Source organism: Tachyglossus aculeatus, chromosome 4, assembly GCF_015852505.1.
Source record: "Tachyglossus aculeatus isolate mTacAcu1 chromosome 4, mTacAcu1.pri, whole genome shotgun sequence".
NCBI lineage: Eukaryota > Metazoa > Chordata > Mammalia > Monotremata > Tachyglossidae > Tachyglossus > Tachyglossus aculeatus.
In genome coordinates, this window is record NC_052069.1 from 125,165,883 (window position 1) to 125,188,227 (window position 22,345).

Below are 22,345 nucleotides of genomic sequence, written 5' to 3' on the forward strand. Positions count from 1 at the left end.
TCTGTGACCTCTGGGCATTTGGTATTCACCCCATCCTCAGCTCCACAGATTTTATGTACATATCTAGAAATTATATATTATAAATCCCTTATTTATATTAATGTCTCTCTCCTCCTCTGGACTGTAATTTCACTGTGGGCAGGGAAAGTGTTTACCAGTTGTGTTGCAGAGAAGCAGCGTGGCTCAGTGGAAAGAATACAGGCTTAGGAGTCAGAGATCATGGGTTCAAAACCCATTTCCGCCACTTGTCAGCCGTGTGACTTTGGGCAAGTCACTTAACGTATCTGTGCCTCAGTTACTTCATCTGTAAAATGGGGATTAAAATTGTGAGCCCCATATGGGACAATGTGATAAACTTGTATCCTACCCAATGCTTAGAACAGTGCTTTGCACATAGTAAGCACTTAAAAAATATCAAAATTATTAGTATTATTATTGTATTGTACTCTCCCAAATGCTTAGAAAGTACTCTGCACACAATAAATGTTCAATAAATATCACTGATTGATGGATTGATTAGAACTGTTCAAAGACTACCTGCTGCAAAGATGGGGGATACCTAAAGAGCAGCACTCCAAAAATATGCCAAATGGTCTGGCTGTTGCTGCTTAGAACCTAAACTTTCCACATCAGCCAGAGGGTTTTTTTTGTTAAGCATGTTTGTGTGAGTCAGTCAATCATATTTATTGAGCACTTACTGTGCACAGAGCACTATACTAAATGCCTGGGAAAGTACAATATAACAATAAACAGACACATTCTGTGTCCACAATGAGCATACAGTCTACAGGGGAAGACAGACATTCATATAAATAAATTCAGATATGTACATAAGTGCTGTGCCGCTAACCTGTGCATGTAACTCCAATGCACACATGCAACAGCATTTCATAAGAGTAACTGCTTGGTAGCAAATTTCAGTCAGCTCCTAAACAAGTTTGGAAATCTGCAGACAATGAGGGCAGGGGTTGCCCCAGGAATCGACCAAGTGGCTCCCCAGACGGAGGACGGTCTTTTGTGTCTCAAGAGGAATGACTTATGACAAGTGCCCCAAGAGAAGCTAAATCACATTTATCTGAGTTGTAAAACATGAGCTATACCAAACAGCAGCATTGCAATTGAGGGGCAATGTTGATACTTGAACTGAAAGCCGGAAGAAACCATTCTGCTCTGCTCTCCCAAGAAACAAGGAAAAGCACAGGGCATATCCACTTCAGGGATCATTTATTCTAGATGGGACCACTCAAATGGAAGCTCCCCCATTAGATTGGAAGCTCCTTAATGGCAGGGACTCCAGCAGGCCCTCAGTACAGCCTTCCACACTGCCTCGGGCCTAGAACAACCTCCCTCCTCAAATCTGACAGACAATTACTCTCCCCACCTTCAAAGTCTTATTGAAGGCATTTTTTCTCCAAGAAGCCTTCCCAGACTAAGCCTTTTGTTGAGTAGGGACCATCTGTATATGTTGACGATTTGTACTTCTGAAGCACTTACTACAGTGCTCTGCACACAGTAAGCACTCAATAAATACGACTGACTGAATTGAATGCATAAGCCCCACCTTTTCTCATCTCCCAGCCCCTTCTGTCACCCTGACTTGTTCCTTTAGCTCTTTCCCCCACGCAGCCCCACAGCACTTATGTACATATATGTACTTTTATTTATTTGTATTCATGTCTGTCTCCCCCCCTCTAGACTGTAAGCTGGTTGTGGGCAGGGAATGTGTCTGCTTATTGTTGTACTCTACTCTCCCAAGGGCTTAGTACAGTGCTCTGCACAAAGTACTAATACTACTGAATGAATGAAAAGTAGGTGCTCAGTATAGCACTCCAACCAAATAGGTGCATACAGAGGGCACCCAATATCAAACTCTACAAGCAGAAGCACCCAGTGAGGTGCTCTGCATACAGCAAATGCCCAGCACAGTATTTAGCAGACAGTAGGAATCCCCTCTAAGACTGTAAGCTCACCGGGGGCAGGGAACATGTCTACCAACTCTGTATATTGTACTCTCCCAAGTGCTTAGTAAGTGTTGAATACAATTGATTGATTAATCCGGGGTACTGTTCTGCATACAGGAAGCTCTCAGTACAGTACAGTGCTTTACATAAGTGCCCAGTTCACTGCCCTGCTCAGAACAGATGCTTACTAAATATCAAGGATGAGCATGATCACATGCTCATGCAACCAGTCTAAGAATAAATAGGGCCTACAGTCCTGCATGGCCTGCTGACATTGAGCCCCTCGAAGAGAGGGGTCTGTGTCTTTCCTAGTGCTTGGCACAGTGCTCTACACAACAGTAAGCACTTACTATTATTACTACTGGGAAAACTGTCCCACTGACTGCAACCTCTGGGCTGGGTGTTCCACCACACTGTGCATGGCAGAAATAAATGAATGGCATTTCTAGCTCTGTCCAGCCTCCCCTTCCCTCCTCATCCTTCACTGGGAACCCCCTCCCTGCCCAAATAGCAGCTGTGTGCTTCAAGCAGGCTACCAACAATGGGGGGCCAGGGGGAAACCCCAAACCCCAAGCACAAAACCCAGAGTCATAAAGGTGGCAAAGATGAGAGGTCAGAATGAAGGAACAGAGGAGGGGAAGAAATAAAAATACAAAGCCATGATCACCAAGGGGAGCAAGGAGATGGTCTTTCAGTTCCAGGGTCACATCTTAAGCACTTGTGTACTTACAACCTCCCATAGCACTTCTGTACAAATCTCAAGTACCCCACCACTTAAACATCAAAGCATATTATCTATCTTCTTTTCCTCCTTCCCCCTATCTGTAATTCATTTTATTATTTCCCCAGTTTGATTGTAAACTCTTTGAGGGCAAGGATCTTGTCAATTAACTCATTAGTCTTCTCCCAAATGCTTAGTACAGTGCGCTGCCCCCAATAGGCTCTCAAAAAAAATATCAGTGATTGATAATCCAAGGAGAAAGTGATTCATTCTGAAGAAAACTTCATCTTATGCTGCCTCTTGAGGATACAGACACAGCTCTTGGGGGCTGTAAGAGAGTGGGAATGAGAGGAGGGGGAGAGAGAATGTAAAATGCGGCAATTGGATTTCTGGCACATGCCTTCTGGCAAACATTGGAGTTCACGTTCATCCTGTCAAATGCGTACAGAGCCTGGCCATCCCTGGCTGGCCCCAAGGTTTGCCAAACTCAAATAAATTCCTAACATAAGCAACAGCCACTTCCTGACAAAAGGGACTTCTGGGTGTCACCTCTACTAGTGGAGGTCTGGGGAGGGTTTCAGCTGGCAATCAAGAAACCTTAGAGTTTGCCACTAGGAGAGCCAGGGGATCCCTCTAGACTGCAAGATTGTGAGCAGAGAATCTGTCTGTTTATTGTTACATTGTACTTTCCCAAGTGTTTAGTACAGTGCTCTGAACACAGTAAGAACTCAATAAATACGAATGACTGACTGACCCAAAATTCTTGGCTCCCCCTAGTAGTAGCAGCAGTATTTACTGAGCACCCACTGGGTTCAATGCACATATGAGGGCTTTCCAACAACCATAGTTTCACTCTTTGTTCATAAGGAGAGTCTAGGCAACCAGGAATGGGAGCGTTCTTGTCTTTTCAAAATCTCAATTACGCTGCAGCAGCTGCTACAGTAGCAGTTGCTGTGACTGCAGTTGTGACTGTAGACTCTGACCTGTGTGGAGCCTGAAATTCTACTCCACTAGGCTCAGTGCCCTAAAGATTTTGGTTTTCATTTATGTGTCAATCTGCATCTTTATGTTGCTTATTGTTTTATTTCAACTCTCCTTATGTGCCATGTTGGTCCCTTCTCCCCATCTTGTATCCTTAGATTGTGAGCCACGGAGGGCCAGGGACTATATCTAATGCTCACCTGTGTATTCTTTTCCAGCACTTAAAACAATGATCTGCACACAATACGTGCTTAATAAATACTGAGAAATAGCATGGCTTAATGGAAAGAGCCCGGGCATTGATTCTAATCCCAGCTCCGCCGCTTGTCTGCTGTGTGACCTTGGGTAAGACACTTAAGTTCTCTGTGCCTCAGTTACCTCATCTGTAAAATGGGGATTAAGGTTGTGAGCCCCACGTGGGATAACCTGATTACCTTGTATCTACCCCAGCACTTAGAACAGTGCTTGGCATATAGTAAGCACTTAAGAAATACCATGGTTATTTATTCTTCACTATTATTACCTTGGCAAGTCACTTAACTTCTCTCTGCCTGTTACCTCATCTGTAAAATGAGGATCAGGACTGTGAGCCCCACGAGGACCAGGGAGGGTCCAACCTGATTTGCTTGTATCCACCGTAGGACTTAGTACGGTGCCTAGCACACAGTGAGTGCCTAACAAAGACCATTATTATTATTAATTACTATTAATAATAATAATAAATGATGCCCTGTAACATTTTAGGTCAGGTCTCTGTACTCTGTGTTGCTTAGGCATAAGTCTGGCTTAGGCCAAACTGAGCCCCCTTTTTCCTCTCCCCTTCCCCATCCCCCCGCCGCCCTACCTCCTTCCCCTCCTCACAGCACCTGTATATATGTTTGTACAGATTTATTACTCTATTTTACTTGTACATATTTACTATTCTATTAATTTTGTTAATAATGTGCAACTAGCTTTACTTCTATTTATTCTGATTATTTGACACCTGTCCACATGTTTTGCTTTGTTGCCTGTCTCCCCCTTTTAGACTGTGAGCCCGTTGCTGGGTAGGGACCGTCACTATATGTTGCCAACTTGTACTTCCCAAGTGCTTAGTACAGTGCTCTGCACACAGTAAGTGCTTAATAAATATGACTGAATGAATTACTACCTCCTCATTACTGCTGCTGCTGCTATGCTGCTGCTACTGCTACCACCCCTCGCCCTGACTACTAAGCAAAAACTTCACCCTGGCTGTAAGCAAGATACCATTACCAGCTGGGTGGCCTTCCAAGCCCCGGGTGCTGGCCCCTATAGTCTATGATGTCCTAAAACGGCTCATGCAACATCCACAATTGTGAAACCCACCACCAGCCAGCAGCTAAAGTCTGGAGAATCAGCTCGACAATCAGAATCCCATCAATATATCAAGGGCTGAGGCCAGCTGCTCCCAGGTGCCTATTTCCAGCTCTTCTGGACCTAGGCAATGGACTTGGTGGAATCCCTCAACCCTAGCTGGATCGAGACTAGACACAAACCTCCACGTGGATCTCGGTGGCAGCCTGAGGTGGCAGCAGTTGGAGGAAGGAGGGGACTTTGGGGTGACCATTGTGGGGGATAGTGGCATTGTGAGTGAGGGAGGTGAGCTGCCCATTGAAGGGAACTTTACTCAACTGATCTGTTCCAGGATGGACTAAATCAAGACTATTCAAATCACTGAAGTCAGAATTCAATCACTGTTTTGGCAAAAAATGCATTCTTTTGATTCACATAATCCTAATACATATTACTCACAACTCAGAGACAGATATAGGTTTCATTTTCATAATTTTGAGATTCTAGTGACATTTTAAAGCAGCAGTTTAGTTTCTTGGGTTTTTTTTTAGATTAATTTTGATAATATAAAGCTGCCCAATAGAAAGGACTAGAAAGATTCAGGACTGGGAGTCAGGAGACCAGACCAGACACTACCTGCCCAGTGGTCTCTCTCTGTCTTTCCCTCTGTGGTCCGGGACTAGGCAGAAGGCAACGGAGAGATGGCTAGCTCCAGGGCCAGGCAGGACCACCAAGCTGCCGCCCCCCAGGCTGAGTCTGAGATCTCTCACTTTTTTTTTTTATGGTATTTGTTGAGCGCTTACTATGTGCCAGGCACCATACTAAGTGCCGGGGTAGGCGCAAGCAAATCAGGTTGGGGACAGACCCTGTCCCACGTGGGGCTCACATTCTCAGTCCCCATTTTACAGATGATGATGATGATGATGGCATTTATTAAGCGCTTACTATGTGCAAAGCACTGTTCTAAGCTCTGGGGAGGTTACAAGGTGATCAGGTTGTCCCCCCCGGGGGCTCACAGGCTTACTCCCCATTTTACAGATGAGGTAACTGAGGCCCAGAGAAGATGAGGGAACTGAGGCCCAGAGAAGTGGAGTGATTTGCCCAAGGTAACCCAGCAGACAAGTGGCAAAACTGGGATTAGAACCCACGACCTTCTGACTGCCAGGTTGTTCTCTCTCCACTATACTATGTTGCTTCCCATGTGGAAAGCAAGCCGCATGGGCTACGGAATCAGCATGGATTAGAGAAGGAGCGTGAGCTAGTGGCTAGAGCCTGGGCATCAGAAGGACCTGGGTTCTAATCCCAGCTCCGCCTCGTCTGCTGTGTGACCATGGGCAGGTCACTTGGCTTCGTCGAGCCTCAGTTCCCTCATCTGTAAAATGGGGATTAAGACCGTAAGCCCCATGTGGGACGGTGATTGGGTCCAACCGGATTTGCTTATACAGCGCTCAGCACAGTGCCTGGCTCACAGTAAGCACTAAACTAATACCACAGTTATTCTTATTATTTAATGGCCTCACCGGAGAGCCAGGCGACCCCAGCCAGATTTGGCCCCGTGCCGGTCCGTCCCGGCCCCGGAGCCTCGGGCCACCGGGACTGTCCCCGGATGGATCATCCCCCTGGCCTGGAATGCCCTCCCTCCGCACATCCGCCAAGCTAGCTCTCTTCCTCCCTTCAAGGCCCTACTGAGAGCTCACCTCCTCCAGGAGGCCTACCCACACTGAGCACCCTCCTTCTTCTCACCCTCCTTCCCCTCTTCATCCCCCCCGCCTTACCTCCTTCCCTTCCCCACAGCACCTGTACATATGTATATACGTATTTATTACTCTATTTATTTTACTTGTACATATTCTATTTATTTTATTTTGTTAATATGTTTTGTTCTCAGTCTTCCCCTTCTAGACTGTGAGCCCACTGTTGGGTAGGTACCGTCTCTATATGTTGCCAACCTGTACTTCCCAAGCGCTTAGTACAGTGCTCTGCACACAGTAAGCACTCAATAAATACGATTGAATGAATGAATGAATGAATGAATGAATGAATGAATGAATGAATGAATGAATGAATGAGACCTGAGTTTGAATCCCAGCCTTGCCAATAGCTTGCTAGGTGACTTTGGTTAAGTCACTTTGCCTCTCTAGGTCTCAGTTTCCTCTTTCGTAAAACAGTGAAGAGATACCTGCTCTCCCCAACATTTAGCTCATGACTCCTGCATATGACATGGTCTGTGTCTGATCTGATTATCTTGTATCTCTCAATGCCTAGCACAATGCTCAGCACCAATTAGCATTTAATAAATGTAAATGTAATTATTAATTATGGATTAATGATTGATAAGCATAAGAATAATGATGATGACCCACCCCATTCTGGGAACACACACTTGCTGAGGGAAAAAAGTTTCATCTCTGGAGACACAAATTCAAACTTGGTGACCTGAAACCAAGCAACCCAGAGGTCCTTAATGGGCTCTCCGGCACCCAACACTGAGCCCCATTTGGTAGATGACTTTCTCTTGTCATTTCCAGTATCCACAGGTTGCCTAACACACTACTTCAGCAAGTCTCTAGGCGGGAGGAGACCCTCAGCCCCTTGAGATCGCCATCAGGGTGTCTGGCCATCAAGTTGCTGGGGCAGGACATGTGTCTAAGCACCTGGGGTCCTCACCCAACCCCCAACCCCACAGCACTTTTGTACAAATTTTATACTCATTTACCTCCCTTACCTGGTGTTTATTTTAATGCTTATCCCATCTGCTACATTTTAAGCTCCTTGAGGCCAGGGATCATGTCTACCAACTCTATTGCACTCTCCCAAGGGCTTACTGGCAAGAGCCCAGGCTTAGGAGTCAGAGGTCATGGGTTCTAATCCCAGCTCCACCACTTGTCTGCTGTGCAACCTTGGGCAAGTCACTTCACTTTTCTGTGCCTCAGTTCCCTCATCTGTAAAACGGGGATTAAGACTGTGAGCCCCATGTGGGACAACCTTTCCTTGCTTAGAACAGTGCTTGGCACATAGTAAGCTCTTAACAAATACTAGTAGTAGTAGTAGTAGTAGTAGTAGCAGCAGCAGCAGCAGAAGTAGTAGTACAGTGCTCGGCACATGGTAAGCATCCGTCCCCTACATTCCACAGAAACTGCCCTCTCAAAGGTCACCAATGACCTCCTGCTTGCCAAATCCAACGGCTCATACTCTATCCCAATCCTCCTCGACCTCCCAGCTGCCTTCGACACTGTGGACCACCCCCTTCTCTTCAACACACTATCCAACCTTGGCTTCACGGACTCCGTCCTCTCCTGGTTCTCCTATTATCTCTCCGGTCGTTCGTTCTCAGTCTCTCTTGCAGGCTCCTCCTCCCCCTCCCATCCCCTTACTGTGGGGTGTTCCCCATGGTTCAGTTCTTAGTCCGCTTCTGTTCTCGATCTACACTCACTCCCTTGGTAACCTCATTCGCTCCCACGGCTTCAGCTATCATCTCTATGCTGATGACACCCAAATCTACATCTCTGCCCCTGCTCTCTCCCCCTCCCTCCAGGCTCGCATCTCCTCCTGCCTTCAGGACATCTCCATCTGGATGTCTGCCCGCCAACTAAAACTCAACATGTCCAAGACTGAACTCCTTGTCTTCCCTCCCAAACCCTGCCCTCTCCCTGACTTTCCCATCACTGTTGACGGCACTACCATTCTTCCCGTCTCACAAGCCCGCAACCTTGGTGTCATCCTCGACTCCGCTCTCTCATTCACTCCTCACATCCAAGCCGTCACCAAAACCTGCCGGTCTCAGCTCCGCAACATTGCCAAGATCCGCCCTTTCCTCTCCATCCAAACCGCTACCCTGCTCGTTCAAGCTCTCATCCTATCCCATCTGGACTACTGCATCAGCCTTCTCTCTGATCTCCCATACTCGTGTCTCTCCCCACTTCAATCCATACTTCATGCTGCTGCCCGGATTGTCTTTGTCCAGAAACACTCTGGGCATGTTACTCCCCGCCTCAAAAATCTCCAGTGGCTACCAATCAATCTGTGCATCAGGCAGAAACTCCTCACCCTCGGCTTCAAGGCTCTCCTTCACCTTGCCCCCTTCTACCTCACCTCCCTTCTCTCCTTCTACAGCCCAGCCCGTACCCTCCGCTCCTCTGCTGCTAAACTCCTCTCCGTGCCTCCTTCTCGCCTGTCCCGCCGTCGGTCCCCGGCCCACGTCATCCCCCTGGCCTGGAATGCCCTCCCTCCGCACATCCGCCGAGCTAGCTCTCTTCCTCCCTTCAAGGCCCTACTGAGAGCTCACCTCCTCCAGGAGGCCTTCCCAGACTGAGCCCCCTCCTTCCTCTCCCCCTCATCCATAGCCCCCGTCTTACCTCCTTCCCTTTCCCACAGCACCTGTATATATGTATATGTGTTTGTACATATTTATTACTCTATTTATTTTACTTGTACATATCTATTCTAATTATTTTATTTTGTTAATATGTTTGGTTTTGTTCTCTGTCTCCCCCTTCTAGACTGTGAGCCCACTGTTGGGTAGGGACTGTCTCTATATATTGCCAACTTGTAATTCCCAAGCGCTTAGTACAGTGCTCTGCACACAGTAAGCACTCAATAAATACGATTGATTGATTGATTGATTGACTGATTCACAAATTCTATTGATTGATTGGGTGTGCAACCTGCTCCCCTGGGTCCCTGGGGACCCCACACCATGGGAGCCTTTAGGGAGTATCCTGCTAAGGAAATGAGAAGGCAGGACAGGATCTTGTCATGCCAAGGCTTAGGGCTTGAACATCCCCTCTCTTCTGAAAATACTCAGCCCAGCTCACCCCATGCCCCACTGCTCTGTAGAGAGCCTGTTCAAGTCTGCTGGGGCCAGGTATAGCTCAGAATGCAGGTTGCTGGGAGGATAGTGGAAAAGCAATATGAACCTCTCTTCCTGCCTCCCCCTATCCCTTCCCCTCCTCTTCCCCTCTTGGTCCCTCTTCTCTCTCTGGTCCCCTCTGACCCTTTCCACTAGTAAGCACCTTCCCTATCTTGGTCCCCTCTAGATTGTAAGCTTGTTGTGGGCAGGGAATGTGTCTGTTAACCATTATATTGGATTCTCCCAAATGCCTAGTACAGTGCTCTGCAAACAGAAATGCTCAATAAACATAACTGACTAACTGGTTGACTTAGTACAGTGCTCTGTACATGGTAAGAGCTTAACAAATACGACTGAGTGCCTAGTCACCATTACCTAGGGTCTTGTGGGCTCCTTTACCCTACCACATAGAGATGGTGACCCAGAGATGGCAGAGTCAGGATGCCTCACCATGGTGACCCTGCCCTCCAGAGCCTGCTGGAACAGCCCACTGAGCTGACCATCCTGGGCTGAGTTCCTTGTGGGCCCTCCCAGGACCGCAGAGGGATGGAAAGAAAAGCAAGGCCAGCAGCAAGGAGCAAGCCAAGCCTAGGGGCTGAGTGAGAGAGAGATGCCCTTACCAGGTCCAGGGAAGGAGGGCAAGGAGAGAAAAAAACAGGAAGTGTGCCAGCATAACCTGCTCAAAGGCTAGGTGATGCGGCAGGCACCAAATCTATAACTTTGTCCTTTTTCCAGAACATTCGGGAACTTGTGCAGACCTTAAAACACGGTTACCTTAAATAGATTTTAGGGTTGTTTGTTTTTAAGCCATGCTCAACTAGAAAAAATAGTATTTTTGAACAAAGAAAAATGGCTGATTTTTTCACCCTAGTTTGGCATCAGAAAAGTAAGAGAACCACTGACCCATCACTCATGGACATAAAGGACTTACTGGAATATCAACAGATTTAGAGAAGTAGCATGGCTCAATGGAAAAAGCATGGGCTTGGGAGTCAGAGGTCATGGGTTCTAATCCCAGCTCCACCATTTGTCAGCTGTGTGACTTTGGGCAACTGGCTCCACCACTTGTCAGCTGTGTGACTTTGGGCAAGTCATTTAACTTCTCTGTGCCTCAATTACCTCATCTGTAAAATGGGGATGAAGACTGTGAGCCTCACGTGGTACAACCTGATCACCTTGTATCCTCCCCAGCACTTAGAACAGTGCATTGCACATAGTAAGCACTTAACAAATGCCATTATTATTATTGTTTTTTTAAAAAAAAACTTTTGGTCAGAAGATTGACTCAAACTACAGCATCTGCAAGACATGAAACTCTAGTAACCATAGTTTCTGCAGCTCAAAGTGGGACTGGGATAAGGGGAGGGGGCTTTCACATGAGCAGAGCTAGTGGCTCAAACACCCATCCTCCTATACACGAACACTTGCACAAGTATGCGTACACACGCATACTCTCTGGCCCTCCCTCCCCTCACTCCTAATCAAGACCTCCTATGCCTGTGAGTGGGGAGAGACGGGCAACTAGAACTCAACCAACTCTTACAGCCTTGATTCAGACCTCTTCTTTTCCAAACAACCAGCCACCAGCCACAGGTAAGTGGGATGAGTGACAGAGAGAGAGACAGAGAAAGAAAAGGGGGAGGAATGGGCAGGGGACAGTAGCCCTGACCAGACATGAGTTTCCCCAGAGGTTTCTGGTGCAGGGAGGAGCACAGGGGAAGTGGGTAATAATGATGATAATAATGGTATTTGTTAAGTTCTTACATTATGCCAAATTCTGTGTTAAGCACTGAGCTAGATACAAGATAATCAGGTTGGACACAAGCCCTGCCCCATATGGGCTTCAAAGTCTGAGAGCAGGGCAATCGACACAGAGACCCAGATGACAGTAGCCACTGATCCAGTCCAGAGCAGGAAAAGGGCAAGGGAAGGGCGGCGGGGGGGTAGGGGGATGCCCTGGCTGCCTGTTTTCCCCTTCCACCTGGCTGTTGCCACTGCAGCACAGTCCTTGGCCATTACTGTACTAGTGGTTAGTACAGTGCTCTGCACAAAGTGCTCAATAAATACCAGATTGATGGGTTTTTAGGGTGGCAGGTTGAGGCCCTGGATTTCAAGAGTGTCTGTTGGCCAAGGGACTCAGGAAGGAGCAGACTGGCCTAGTGGAAAATTCATTTATTCATTCAAGTATATGTATTAAGCGCTTACTGTGTGCAGAGCACTGTACTAAGTGCTTGGGAGAGTACAATATAACAATAAACAGACACATTCCCTGCCCAGAGCAGGGGCTTGAGAGTCAGAGGACCTGTGTTCTACTCCCAGTTCTGTCAGTTGTCTGCTGTGTGACCCTTAGCCAAGCTGCAACTTCTCTGTGCCTTGGTTTTCTTATCTGTAAAATAGGGCTTCAATCCATGCTCTGCCTGTCCCTAAACTGTGAACCCCCATGTGCGACAGGGACTGGGTTCACGTGATTAACTTTTATTTACCTCAGACCTGAGAACAGTGCTTGACACACTATGAGCACTTAAACACCCTAATAATAAGTGCAGAGATAGCACCTCTACATTTTTTTTGACAATTTTACATTTCAAAACACTTCAACAGTTAGGAACACCCTGAAAGTCAGCCTCCACATATCATCTTCTTTATATCTCCTTCCCATAATCACTGTGGGGGCTTTTCTTTATTTCAATGACATTTCAAGACCAGTCCATCGACTGTCTTACTAAAATCCAAATATATATTGTGTCTACCACATTTTCTTCATCTAGCAACATTAAACCCAGGCTCCCCAAATAATCATGTTATTCTACAGGGATATGTTCTCAACAAACTCCCCAGGCTGCTTCCGGCTAGGACTCAGGTTTTTTTAAGGGTTGATAAATTTTATTTCAGTTTGTCTCACTAGGAAAAGCGAATCAAAATCATATTCTATCTCCGACTGCCTCAAGTTTATGTTCTGTCAAACTTAAAATGGGATAAGCCTCCAGTGAACAAAGTGGAGAAAAATTATCTATTTATATGTATTCTTTAAACCACTTGATGACACCCATATACGGAATTCAGTCTGTAGGTGCAGTTCACCCATCTCAATTTTTTTTTTTTTTGGTCACTTCTCTTCTCTCTAGTCCCTCTGCCAGAGGGAGAGCCAGAAGAGAGAGAAGGAAAAACATACATAGTTTGGTAACTAGCCTGGGAGCACTAGAGTGACATTTGGAGAGAAGGGGGTGGCTGCTCTAATGAAGTTTAATGATTATCTAAACCCTGACCCTCATCCCTGGATAACTCATTGTTCATTTTAACTTTATTTTAACCCAAATATTAAAAATGTCTTGAGGAACATCTGATTGATTACAACATTCATGTCTTCCCTTGTCCTCACTTTGATGGTAGAAAAAAATTCCTGCTCAGGAAGGTAAAGTGAGTTTTCCAAGATCACACAGAGTCAAAAAAAAAAAAAGAACCACACTGAGAAGTCAAGGAAGCAAAAAGAATAAACATCCAAATGGAGTCACCACAATCTAGCAGTTGAGGCCTCTTGGAGGAAAAAGGAAGGCAGGGGGAGAGAGAAGGGGGAGAGGAGAGCAGGGGAAGGGAAAGAGAAGGTGTAAAATAGAGTTAGTCTCCAAACTTGGAAAGAGCAATACCATGTGATTTGGTTTCACAAAAAACCCCACTGGTCCAGGTTTGTGATTTTCAAAAAACCCCTGGGAAAACTGCCTGGAGCAGGTTAAAACAGACCAACCATAAACTCCCTCCCAGAGACGCTTTCTCAGAGCACTGGACTCAGATTACTCATTAAATATGTAATAAATATTCTGTTTAAAACAGCAGGAAGCAAAGAGAAAGCTCTGATTTAAAAAGGAAAAAAAAATTCCACAACAGTGAATTCTGGACCAGAACTGAAGGCTGCTGATGCAGTGGCAGAAACTGGACTGGGAAAATTAACCACAGTTAACCCTGCAAAAAACTCCTTTCCAGTAGAGACAGTACAGAGAAAGACCACACTGGAATTCAAAGACCAGCATGGCTTACTGGACAGAGCATGGATCCGGGAGTCAGAAGGACCTGGCTTCTAATCCCAGCTCCACCACTTGTCTGCTCTGTGACCTAGGACAAGTCACTTAAGTACCACATCTGTAAAATACGGATTAAGAATTTGAGCCCCATGTGGGACAGGGACTGTGTCCAACCTGATTATCCTGCATCAACCCCACTGTTTGGTGGAGTGCCTGGCACATAGTAAGTGCTCAACAAATAACTTAAAGGAAAAAAAATGACCAAAAAGAAAGTGTATATTTCTGCAAATAGAGAAGACACTAATGGAGCACAATGTCTGGGCTGTCAGGCATAAAGGTAAAATGCAGGAAAACAAACTGATTTCTATATCTAGCTGGTGAAATCTCAATTCACTGGAGATTTTGATTTTGAAACAATGAAGGAGAGGAAGAAAAGGGAAGGAATCTAAAAACGATAAAAAGGTAGAAAAGAAAGACATGTTTACTGTCCTTAATTTCAGGGGTAAGTCAAGTAAAGCACAGTAAAAGCAGCTGGTTACGAAAGCATCCAAGAATCCAATCAAACACTCAATCATTGGTATTTGTTGAGCACTTTCTATGTGCAGGGCACTGTACTAAGCACCTGGGAGAGTACAATATAACAGAGCTTGTCTCCTTGGTGAACTCATTCACTCCCACAGCTTCAACTATCATCTCTACCCTGATGACACCCAAATTTACATCTCCACCCTTGTTCTCTCTCCCTCCCTCCAGGCTCGTATCTCCTCCTGCCTTCAGGACATCTCCATATGGATGTCTGCCCGCCAGCTGAAACTCAGCATGTCCAAGACTGAACTCCTTATCTTCCCTCCCAAACCCTGTCCTCTCCCGGACTTTCCCATCACCGTAGAGGGCACTACCATCTTTCCCGTTTCACAAGCCCACATCCTTGGTTTCATTCTTGACTCCACTCTCTCATTCACCCCACACATCCAATCCATCACCAAAACCTGCCAGTCTCACTTCCGCAACATCACCAAGATCCACCTTTTCCTCTCCATCCAAACTGCTACCTTGCTGGTTCAATATCTCATCCTATCCCGACTGGATTACTGCATCAGCCACCTTTCTGATCTTCCATCCTCCTGTTTCTCCCCACTTCAGCCTACGCTTCACTCTGCTTCCCGGATTATCTTTCTACAGAAACGTTCTGGGCATGTCATTCCCCTCCTCAAAAATCTCCATGGTTGCCTATCAACCTTCAAATCAAGCAAAAACTCCTCACTCTTGGCTTCAAAGCTCTCCATCACCTCACCCCCTACTATCTCACTTCCTTTCTCTCCTTCTACAGCTCACCCTGCACACTCCGCTTCTCTGCCGCTAACCTCCTCACTGTGTTTCGTTCTTGCCTGCCCCGCTGTCAACCCCTGGCCCACATCCTACCTCTGGCCTGGAATGCTCTCTCTCTACACATCCACCAAACTAGCTCTCTTCCTCCCTTCAAAGCCCTACTGAGAGCTCACCTCGTCCGGGAGGCCTTCCCAGACTGAGCACTCCCTTTGTCCTCTCCTCCTCCTCCTCCCCTCCCCATCGCCTCCCACCCTACCCCCTTCCCCTTCGCACAGCTCTTGTGTATATTTGTACTTATTTATTACTCTATTTATTTTATTAATGATGAGTATATAGCCATAATTCTATTTATTCTAATAGTATTGACACCTGTTTACTTGATTTGGTTTTTTTTTAATTGCATTTCTTAAGGGCTTACTATGTACAGAGCACTGTTCTAAGCGCTGGTGAATTTACAAGGTTATCAGGTTGTCCCCCGTGGGGCTCACAGTGTTAATCCCTATTTTACAGATGAGGTAACTGAGGCCCAGAGAAGTTAAGTGACTTGCCCAAAGTCACACAGCTGACGAGTGGTGGAGCCGGAATTTGAACTCATGACCTCTGACTCCAAAACCCAGGCTCTTTCCACTGAGCCACGCTGCTTCTCTGTAAAATGGATCGAAATTCCAATGGCCTGTATGGGGATCGAACCCACGACCTTGGCGTTATTAGCACCACGTCTAACCAACTGAGCTAACCGGTCTCCACTTATTTTGTTGTCTGTCTTCCCCTTATAGACTGTGAGCCAATTGTTAGGTAGGGACCATCTCCATATGTTGCAGATTTGTACTTCCCAAGAGCTTAGTACAGTGCTCTGCACACAGTAAGTGCTCAATAAATACGACAACGAATGAATGAACAATGAGCTTACAGTTTAGAGGGGGAGAAAGAAAGAACTGTTTTCTTTCAAGTGAGAGCAGTGTTGTAACAAGTGTCACACTGTCATGCTATACAAGAAGTAGCTACTCCCACCTAAAATAAGTAAGCTTGCTAGCTCATCTTTCCTTCTTTCTGTCATTTGGTGGATTTTGTTGGTTTTTCATAGAATGTGAACTGTGAGGTTTTAAATTGATTGGGAAAGAATCACCAAGCAAGACCAAAGCGGGTGAGAGAAACAAACAGAGAAAACCAGGAATCAGGTAGAACTTCTTTGGGTTTAAAAAAGGAGAAATAATTATAGAGGGGAAAAGTGGATGTTGTAAGAAGGAGTTATTTAAAAAAAAAAGAGGCCGGAAAAAAGGCTTAAAGTAGAAATCTCAGAAATTCTTATTGCAAAATAACTTCTGGTCAGCCAGCCTCAGTCCCTATAAATATCCCAAGATCAACTTCTCGAGTGTATTTAAAAAAACCCCAAACCTCCCAGATTTTGAACAAAATTTAAAATAGCCTCTATCAGAGTACAGAGGAAGGGTTTGCCCACTTCCTGCAGAGTAAATGTCACTTGAAAGGAGAACAAAATAAAACGATTCAAAGTTCAATTAGACCCACTGGCGCCTCCTGGAAAAATCTGAAAACCAGAGTATTTAGAAACAATCTTGCAGCTGTTTTCTGTTCCTTCATCATAAAAACACTGGGAAGAAAGCTGGCAATTTGCTCCCAGAGAAGCCCTGGGCTTCTCATTCCTCACCAGGACTCAGAATTTCCATCTGTGACATCCCACCATGGCCTCCTGGGATGGGAGCAGCAGATACCTCAATGCAAGTTGTAAAGGAGCAGCCCATCAGCACAAGCCTGCACTATTGCAGAAAACAGTTCAACCCAATATCCTACTGGCAGAGTGATACCTAATACCTTACTTTCAAAAATGCCCTACATAAGTACATGGTTTGGGATACTCATCACTGGCCACTGAATCCAGACATCCTGGATGTCTGAACAGCCAGATTTGGAAAAGCATTTCTCACCACATATGGGGGAGAGGGGTCGAGAAAAGGTCCTTAAAAATTGTCTGTCTCACACTAACTCAACTGAGCTCACCAGTGGACAGCGTCTGGAGAGCAATACACTGGGGGACCCGAAACAGCTAGCAGAACAAAACTCATCCTAAGAAAATAAACAATTAATCCACAGTATTTACTAAGCACGTGATATGTGCAGAGCTTTGAACTAAGTGTTCGATAGATGATCTCTGAATTAGTAGACAAGATCCTTGCCCTCAAGAAGGTTACAATCTGGAGGGGGAGATAGACACCAAAATAAATTAAGGCTAGGAGGAAGCAGTCAAGTAAAAAGATATGTACATGAGTGCTAAGGGGTGGAGGAGGTGAGTAAGCAAGTCCTTGGGTGAGGCTAAGGTGCTGAAATGACAGTTGGTGGTGGATATAGGGTGGGGAGATGAATGATTAATCAGGGGACATGATTTGAGAAGAGGTTTGACGATGGAGAGAATGGTGGTCTCCCATATGTGAAGCGGGAGGAAATTCCAGACAGCAGGAAGGGAGTGAGCAAGAGTTCAGCAAAAGGAGAGAAGAGAACAGAGCACAGTGAATAGGTCTGAGAGGAACTGGGGTGCAGCGGGAGAGAGCGAGGACAAGTAGCGGGGAAAGAGTTCACTGGGTTTCCATTTCAATCTGAGCCCTTGAGAGGTAAGCAGGGACTTCTCCATGTCTGCTTTCTTCAAGGAAGCCTGAGGGACCGGGGTTAAACTGACTCGTGTGGAGGGAGACGCAGGGGTCTACTTTGGGCCTGGGAAAGGCCAAAAGAGGTCAACCCGTCTTCTCGACTTGGTGGGTAGACCAGCAGAAGGAGATTTCAGGATAAAAATTTGACAAGGCAGAGGACCAGGACAAGATGCATTACCACTGCAAGAAAGCCTACTGAACGAAGCATATTATAATCACCGTCACCTCACGTCATCCTTCTGGTTCCAGCCCTGAAAAACCCACCAGATTTCTACCAAAGCCAAATCCCTTCCCAATCTCATCTCAACAGGTGAGGAAAGTCAATCCAGCTTGCCTTCTACATTTCGAGCCTTGTCACTAAATCTCTACGCCAGAGAAATGGTACTGGCCTCATTAATGGCCATTTCTCTATTCCGTATGAATGGATTCCTCCAAATGCATCCCACTGAGATGTTCAAGGGATGGATCCACCATGCGAAGACCCAACACCACATCACAGACTAAAAGGGTGTCACATGACAAGAAAAGAGTCATCTGCCTAGGAGAAGACTAGCTTTAACAAAGTCAGTACCCCGGCATGGAGAGACTATGCTATTATTGCAAGGGAAGTTCACAGAGGTCGTTCATGAGAAGGAGTGTGATTTATAGGAAAGAGCATGGGCCTGGAAGTCAAAGAAGCTTTTGGCTGTGTGACTTTGGTAGGTAACTTATTTTTTCCTCTGTTTTCTCAACTGTAAAATGAGGATTCAATACCTGTTCTCCCTCCTATTTAGACTATGAGCCCCATAAAAGACAGGGGCTGTGTCCAACCTGATTAACTTCTATCTAGTGCTTAGAACAGTATATAACACGTAGTAAGCAATTAACACATGTAATAATAATACTAATGACGGTTGCTGGGTACCCCTTCTTTAGGAGAGTAATTCCCACTCCAGAATGAGGCTTCCAGGGGATGGATTTCCCATAAGGAAGTCACTAACAGTGGATGTCCCAGATCAATCGATCAGTCAATTAGTGGCATTTATTAAGCAATTACTGTGTACAAAGCACTGTAGTAAGTGCTGGGACAAGTACAAGAGAGTTGGTAGATATAATCCCTGACCATAAGAAGCTTACAGTCTATTGGATCGTAGATGTGCTCAGAGGTCTAAGTGACCATTTAACTGACCATCTAATGACATGACACTTCCCCAAAACCTAGGCTCTTTGCTATCATCAGCAGCGCAAACACCCCTATAATGACAAACTGCAGTGGAGAATGAATGTTTTCACCAAGAATTAGACAATTCATGGCAGGCTATCTTTAGATAAATTATAATGGACAATCTTAACATGAGCAAGGTTGGAAGTGGTATCACAATAGGAGAACATCAACAGGCCATGTAGGACTGGACAACTCAAAAGCAATGATCTGGATATCACCAACATCACTGTCCCCCTGCCAAAGAACAACCAAAAAAACCCACCACTCTGGATGCAACTGTGGTCTAGAGTGGCATCTCTTTGACTGTATCACAGTGGGGCAGGGGACCCTCAAAAGTGCTCATATCTCAGCAGCCATGAAAGGATAGAGTGTTGGATGGACCACAGATGATCTGAGAAACAGCACGGTGTAGTGGATAGAGCACAGGGAATCAGAAGGTCATGAGTTCTAATCCCGGCTCCACCATTTGTCTGCTGTGTGACCTTGGGTGAGTCACTTCACTTCTCTAGGCCTCAGTTCCCTCATCTGTAAAATGGGGATTGCGACTGGGAGCCCCATGTGGGACAGGGACTGTGTCCAACCCGATTTGTTTGTATTCACCCCAGCACTTAGTACAGTGCCAGTGCTTTGTACAGTGCCTTTCACATAGTAAGAACTTAACAAATACCATAATGATTATTATCATTTAATAGAGAAGCATTTTATAGAAGCATTTTATCATTTTATAGAGAAGCAGCGTGGCTCAGTGGAAAGAGCCCGGGCTTTGGAGTCAGAGGTCAAGGGTTCAAATCCCGGCTCTGCCACTTGTCAGCTGGGTGACTTTGGGCAAGTCACTTCACTTCTCTGGGCCTCAGTTCCCTCATCTGTCAAATGGGGATTAAGACTGTGAGCCCCCCATGGGACAACCTGATCACCTTGTAACCTCCCCAGCGCTTAGAACAGTGCTTTGCACATAGTAAGCGCTTAATAAATGCCATTATTACTATTAATATCATTTACTCCAAGCTCACATAGACTATGCAGCCACTGCATCTGAAAGTGACCTCTAAACCACCAAGTGGGCTAAACATTATGCTCCTCAAGAAGGATTTTGTGGGTTGATCTCAGAAATATTACTGCACAATCCCCAAATATTAACTGCAAATGGCATTACAGTCCAGGCCAAATACAGGCCTACAGACCTGTAGTGCTGAGCACCTTCTCTAGGCCTAAGGGACCTATATTACCTACAGATGCCCTGTCTCAACTCTTGGGTGGTTTAAGCACCACTGTTACAATTTTACCGAACATCAAATGGCAGCACAAAATTACAAGAAACAGCACCAGTATCCATACCCACTAAGCACTTGATTTTCACCCCATCCTCAGACCCACAGCACTTAGGTACATATCCTGACCTTCTGCTATTTCCCCTATCTGTAATTTATTTTAATCTCTCTCTCTCTCTCTCTCTCTCCCTTCTACTATTACTATTACATTGTACTCTCCAAAGCACTTAGTACAGTGCTCTGCACACAGAGCTCAATCAATATGATTGATTGATTAGATAGTGTACATCAATTCCATTCAACTGTACCCTCCCAAGAACTTAGAACAGTGCCCCGCACACAATAAGTGCTAAATACTATTGGCTGATTTGATTTTAAACTGAGCTAAAGTTGGAAAACTAAAAGCCAAGAAGGCAAAGGAAACATATTAAGGCTACAGTAAAAAAACAAGGTTAAGACCATGTTGTATCCCAGCTGCTGGGAACAAATTGCTGCAGATCAGCTTGGCACACTGCAATCAAGAAAGGAGTGGTTCTTTTATCAAGTAAAGCTTTTTAAGGATTGTGAGACAAGGAGTCAAAAGTGCAAACAACAAACATGACAGCACAACAACAGATTGTCTCTGTGGGTACAATGTGCTTGGGATTAGGGGGTTCCGGGTTTTTCAGTCACACACATACCCTGAGGAATTTCACCAGTCACATCTTTAAGCATGAAGAAGAGACTCTCTCTCTCTCTTTCTCTCTCTCTCTCTCCCCGCCCCCCCCCCCCCCCCCCCCCCCCCCCCGCCAAATAACATCCTCCTTTGAAAACTTGAATGAAGTTCCCTAAAAGAAGTAAAGTCAATCAAGGGAATTTATTGAGCGCTGTATTAAGCACTGTACACTAAGCACTTGGGAGAGTACAGTACAACGGAGTTGGTAGACAATCACCTAAGTCCTGCATATTAATAAAGGCGTCTGACTGACCTGATCAGAAACCTTCCTGTATCTCGATTAGGTGGCAGCACACAAGATGGCTCCCAAGAATCCCAACTCCTTCCCCCACATTCCTTGACGCTCCACGAGTCCCTGGATCACAGCAGTTGCCCTCAGGAAGGCCTGGGAGCATGGGGGAAGAAAATCAACGTGGTTTCAATTTCCATGTTCGCTTACTCAGCTGAGTTGGTGAGCACCCACTCCCCATTGCAGGAATTTAAAATGCTGTGGGAAAGCAATCAAACAATCAGTCAAGCAAGCAATGGTACTTATTTAGCACTTACTGTGCAGAGAGCACTGTACTAAGTGCTTGGGAGAGTACAATACAACAGACTTGATAGACACGACTCCTTTCCAAAATGAGCTTGCAGTCTAGAGGGAGAGACAGACATTACTATAGATGAATAATTTATAATATATAATTTATAGACATTCACATGGGCATTGTGGGACTGAGGGTGGAGGCAATTACCAAATGCCCAAAGGTCACAGAACCAAGTTCACAGATGATGCAGATGGGAGATAAATGACGCAGGAGAGAGATAGATGACGCCAAAGGGGGATGACAATGGTAATAATAATAATAATAATAATAATGGCATTTATTAAGCGCTATGTGCAAAGCACTGTTCTAAGCACTGGGATTAGCTGGAACACCCCATATCCTCCCTAATCCAGAACTCTTCAGGCAGCATTTTTCTAGGTCAAACTTTCTCTGACAGAGGAGGGCGGAGGGGCACGCTCATCAGTTTGTGAAATGTTGGGGATAGGATAAAACCATCTGAATTTCCTGCTGCTGATGTCTTTGCAAATGTAGTCAAAAGGTAATGACTCTAAATGATTGTTGGAAACAAGTTAATAGAAATTTTAATAAAAATGCTACATCAATAGAAATGATGGGGAGCTGATGGTTTGAAATAACTACTAGGACAGACAGTGAACGTGACATAAACCATAATACAAAAATTACAGGTCAAAAATTGGGTAGAAAACTCACAGAAGCACATGAAGCTTTCCACAAGAAGGGGAAAAAGTAGAAGACTGGAAATTAGGAGACCTAGGTCT

The 22,345-nt window shown here is 45.5% G+C and overlaps 1 protein-coding gene across 1 annotated transcript in view; it reads right to left on the reverse strand.

The window, feature by feature from the left end:
• ZNF618 (zinc finger protein 618) overlaps window positions 1-22,345 on the reverse strand; it is a 172,728-nt gene that overhangs the window by 116,965 nt on the left and 33,418 nt on the right. Inside the window, exon 3 of the mRNA XM_038745692.1 lies at window positions 7,341-7,413. Coding sequence (XP_038601620.1) covers window positions 7,341-7,413 — 73 coding nt within the window. The remainder of the gene's footprint in view (window positions 1-7,340; window positions 7,414-22,345) is intronic.